The sequence below is a fragment of the Propithecus coquereli genome, unplaced genomic scaffold (assembly GCF_000956105.1).
Source record: "Propithecus coquereli isolate 6110/MARCELLA unplaced genomic scaffold, Pcoq_1.0 Scaffold138, whole genome shotgun sequence".
NCBI lineage: Eukaryota > Metazoa > Chordata > Mammalia > Primates > Indriidae > Propithecus > Propithecus coquereli.
Window position 1 is genome coordinate 3,853,199 of NW_012138080.1, and position 5,050 is coordinate 3,858,248.

The 5,050-nt window shown below is 34.4% G+C and overlaps 1 protein-coding gene across 1 annotated transcript in view; it reads right to left on the reverse strand.

Moving 5' to 3' along the window:
- Positions 1 to 5,050, reverse strand: part of USP34 (ubiquitin specific peptidase 34) — a 245,992-nt gene that overhangs the window by 185,646 nt on the left and 55,296 nt on the right. Inside the window, exons 6-7 of the mRNA XM_012639191.1 lie at positions 4,224 to 4,291; positions 1,115 to 1,307 (exon numbers count right to left, since the gene is read on the reverse strand). Coding sequence (XP_012494645.1) covers positions 1,115 to 1,307; positions 4,224 to 4,291 — 261 coding nt within the window. The remainder of the gene's footprint in view (positions 1 to 1,114; positions 1,308 to 4,223; positions 4,292 to 5,050) is intronic.

Consider the following 5,050-nt stretch of genomic DNA (forward strand, 5'->3'; position numbering starts at 1 on the left):
AAGATAAATAATTAGAGACACACATTTCCCAATTACTATGACTATTTCCGTTATCATACTAAAGTACTAAATAAATTCCTCCCACAAGTAATATTCATGCTTTATCACACTAAGCACACTAGAGAAAACAAGGTTGAATAAAAAAAAAAAAAAAATCTAATGCAAGGAAGCCAGTAATAAGTCACTACAGACAAAGCTGCAGGAAAGGTTCCATTGATAAATCCATTTAAGATTTAATTTACCTTGGAAATGTTAGCAAGTATTTTCTATATTTACAAAGTCCAATACATGAGTAAACTGCAGCTATTTCAGATTTTCAAGGTAACTACATTACCAAAACAGATAGGAAATTTAACTGGGTAAAGCTAAGGGGACTGTAGAAAACCAGAGAAAGTATATCCATTCTGAAGGACACAACTAACTACTTGGCTCTAGAAAATTGTTGTTATGGGAGAATACAGACTCAAGGAAAACGGGCCTTTCACCTGCCCCCTCACCAAGAAAAATCAAGATTATAGATATCTGTGTGATTTTGCCCTATTTAAAAACAGGATTTAAAACTGTGGAGGGCACAGTGGCTCATGCCTGTAATCCCAGCACTCTGGGAGGCCATCACTTGACATCAGGAATCTGAGACCAGTCTGAGCAGCACAGGGAGACTCTGTCTCTTTGAAAACAAAACTGCAAACAACATATTACTCTCAGTGAAATTTGGCCTGTGGTCCAGTAATCAATGGCTTCTGCTGGAAAATTAATTAAGTAATTGCTTGTAATCCCCTGTAATTCTTTTTCTCTCTCAAAGAAAGAGCAAATTTTACATTTGCTTTCTAAATGTAAAATACTGAATAGTTAAAAAAAAAAAAAAAAAAAGAACGGTGAAGGAGTTGGACCCTGAAATCAAACAGAGCTAAGGTATAAATCCCTAAGCTTTACACTCTTCAAATCTAAAATAAGGAAAATACAGAAATTGTTTGTGAAGACCATATAAAAAAATCCATGTGAAATGCTTAGTACAATGCCTAGCATAAAGTGCTCCATAAACAGTCAGTATTATATTACTGATAGACCAGAAAGCAAATAAAAGATGACCAAAGACAAAGCAAATATAGCTTACTGTTATCTGACTCAATCCAGCCAACCTCATAGTTAAAGTAGGTGACATAAAGTACTTAAATGCAAGATCTAGGCTTTCTTTATCAAAGCATAATGTTGTATCCAATGGTTCTTTCACTGTGCTCCACATTAAGTCAGCCATGTTACGCGCTGCACTCTGTCGTAACTCCTGATCAGAGAGTTTGCATAAATACCTGAAATGATTCAGAAATATAAAATATACATAAAAACTCTTTAAGACATATCTAAAGACCACTCAATAATTAAATAATATTCCTTTGCTCCACGCCTCCATAATGTTTAGTACACTAGAACCTGGCATTCTTAGTTTTAACATTCCCAGACTAAACTATTTCTAAGTGACGCTTAAAGGCTTGTGATGTTCACCAGTGTGTCTTTCTGTTGAAAGTCCAACTTAAATCAGCAACTGCAAAGACCCAAGTCATCTAACATAGGATTCTGCATCTCCAGTAAAGATTTATTATTCTCTAATATCTGTCATGTATACAGTTACCGTGTTACTAAATTTCAGTTAGTATACAGCAATCATAGCCAAAATTCATTAACATGTGTACATTGCTTCCAAAAACCATAAACCTCTGATTTTCCTCTTAGGTCCTGCCTAATCTCTTTGTCGTGTTCCTTCTCCGCTATTCAACCTTTCAACATAAGTGCTCCTCAGGGTTTGTAAGAGATTGCAAAATGACCACAAATCCCTCCCATCACTCTTTGTGGAAGTCTCTGCTACATGACTTTGCTACTCCTCCCATAAAGAAGTGTCACCTGTCTCTATCCTCTGAAATCTGGGCTTTTCCCATGTAACTTGCTTTAGCCAATGGGACATTAATAGATATGACATAAGCAGAAGCCTGAAAAGCCTATGAGCTTACCCTCTCTTGCTGGGAACTCAATTTTATCACCTAAAACAAGGGACCAAGGTTAGCCTGCTGGATGAAAAAGAAATATCTGATGCCCCATCTGACAGCAAGCCAACTGCAATACATATATGAGAGCTCCCCATTCCCTAAGACCAATCAGCATGTTCATCACTGAATGTGTGAATGAGGCTATCCTAGACCATCCAGTTTCAGCCAAGTTAGCCCAGATCAGTAGAAGTGCTAGCTATCCAGAGAATGGTGAGAAATAATAAATGGCTACTGTTTTAAGCCACTAAGTTTTGGGGGTTGTTTTTCCACACAGCAAAGCAACTGATAGAGAGCTCCATCCCAGACTCACCTCTATTCTCTTTCCACATTCTCTCCCCAGGTGATCTTACCCACTCCCATGGTTTTTAAGTACAGTCTTCATACTGACAACTATTAATGAAACTGTTCTGAACTATAGGTTCATACTCACCATTTGCCAGTGCTACTTAAATGTCCCACAGGCAACTCCAAGTCTTATCTTTAAGTTCTCCCAGTCTTTTACATCTCAGTTATGATACCCATAGTATAATAGAGAAATTGGGGTGAGGGGGATAGGGGAGAGCTGAGTGTCATCCACAATGCCACCCTTTTCCTTATGCCCCATAATCACCAGTCTTGCTGACTTTATTTTCACTTATATTCATCCAATTTTCAAAAAAACCATTAACAATCCCAGTACAAGTAACCATTATTTTCTTTCTAGGACTACTACATTAACCTTTTAATTAGTCTCCTCCTAGCTTGCATGCCAGCCCCTCTTTAACACATGAGTGCCTCTTTAACACATTGACTGCCACATGAGAAAAAAGAAATTTTCTTCCTTGGGGCCACAGTGCTTTATTAGTAAAACAGGATAAAAACTTTGAAAACAAAACGATCCTTCTAATTTAATGAAAAAAAATTTTTTTATTGTTTTTTGTGTATGAGTTATACGCAACTTGAAAAATAGTTCTCGTGGCTCCCAAGGTGAAGAGACCATGAATTACATATGCTTCACGAGGTCCCAGGCTCAAAGTTAGTGTGAGTTAAATACAACTCACATGGCAGTTAATGTGTTAATCTATGATCCACATAAAGACCAAAGTGATCTTTTGGAAAACACCATGACTCACCTGCTAAAAACCCTTCAATAGATTCCCATTGCTAAAATTAAATCCAAACTCCTTACACTGGCCTGTAAGGTCCTAAATAATCTCACCCTGCTTATTACTCCAACCTCATATCATAATTATACTCCCTTACGTATTATACTTAACACCAGTCTGTCCCTAGTTTCTTCTGTCGTATCTTTCCACCTTCAAAGCCTATATCCATATGCTCCTTCTACCTGAAATACATCCTTGTGATCATCACTTGAACAGCTGATTCATGTCCTTCAGGTATCACTTTTCAAGAAGGCCTCATATTCCCTCTGTATCACACTAACTTACTTGCATATCATTCATCACTATCTAATTTTCTGTCTGATACTTTTTTCCACAACTCAAGCAGTACCAGGAAAATTAAGCAGACATTCAAATTTTTACAAATAAATGAATGAGAAAAGTATAAAGAATTCATAAATTTTATCAAGAAATACAATTTGGAGAATTCTGATAGTTTATACTCTTAAGTCTCATCAATACGACCCTTTCTCCATCTTCTTAGGTTTCCTCTAAAGAAGAAACTCTTAGGTTGAGATTTACAAAACTCAAATGTCACCTCCTCAGTGAGACCTTCCCCATTCCCGTATTTAAAATTATAACCAACTCTCTAGAACTCTCAATTCACCTTTGCTGTTACTTATCCTGTAATACTTACCACTTTCTGATGTACTACACATCACTTACTTAACTTATAAATAGACTACACAAAAAAGCAGAGATGTTTAAAATCTATTTTTTTCTCTGCTATATCCTCAGTGCCTAGAACATAATATATACTTAGTATATATTTGTTGACAGTAAACACAGCAGAATAAACATCATTAATATCTTTAATTTTTTTAATATATTCATGTAACTTAAGTACAACGTAAATTCCTGAATATAAATCCATATATTTCCATAAAAAATACTACACACCAATCGAAATTTTCTCTAGAGGATGTGACTACGAGAGACTTTCAAACAATAAAATTCTGTGTTACAAATTATTTAAATGTATTACATTGATAACAAGGAGGAAGAGAGTTCATAAACTTACCTGATAACATAGGTCCTAAAAGGTATAATGTGCTGCATGACAGCAGGGATATGTAGCCATATCCTAATCTATAAAGAAACACAAGATGACATTAATGTACAACAAATATATTATACACTAATAATTAAATAATTAAAAAGAAGAGCATTTAGTATTTTGCTGCCTCTAAAACTACATACAATTATATTATCAATTTTGAAAAGGACAAACTACAGAAAAGGATTACACATACATAAATAATTTAACTTATATATACTATGTATATATAAAAAAATTAATCTGAAGAATATTAAGCTTCTTGCTGAAAAGGGAAAACCATCTATAAAAGTAGTATCTTCTTACCACGTGCTTCTCTATACCTCTTTTTACGGTAGCATATCTAATACAAAGCACTCAATTAGTTTTTTAACAAACTATCTTAGTTTTTAGCAAATTACCTCATCTATTCTTCAAAAAAATATCAAATTACCTATGATTTCTAGTCACTTCAAAATCCATCTGAGGCAAACATATTTTATAGTCACACAGATTATAATATCGGCAATATTTACTAAAATAAGTTCTGTTTGTTAAGTAGCCCTCATCTGAGTTAAAAATTATAATGTTTCCTTTCTTTTTCTACATAATATTCCAACACATTTCTAAATCTAATGTGATTACATTATAATAGTTTTATTCTTATAAATAGTAGTCTAAATATGATAAAAATAAAAATCCTAACCAAACCATCAAATGACAAACTCTGATGTGAAAGCCTTGACATAGGCAAGGGATACAAATTAAAGACAAATTTGGGAATAAACAATGTATGGCTCTGCTCTAATAAA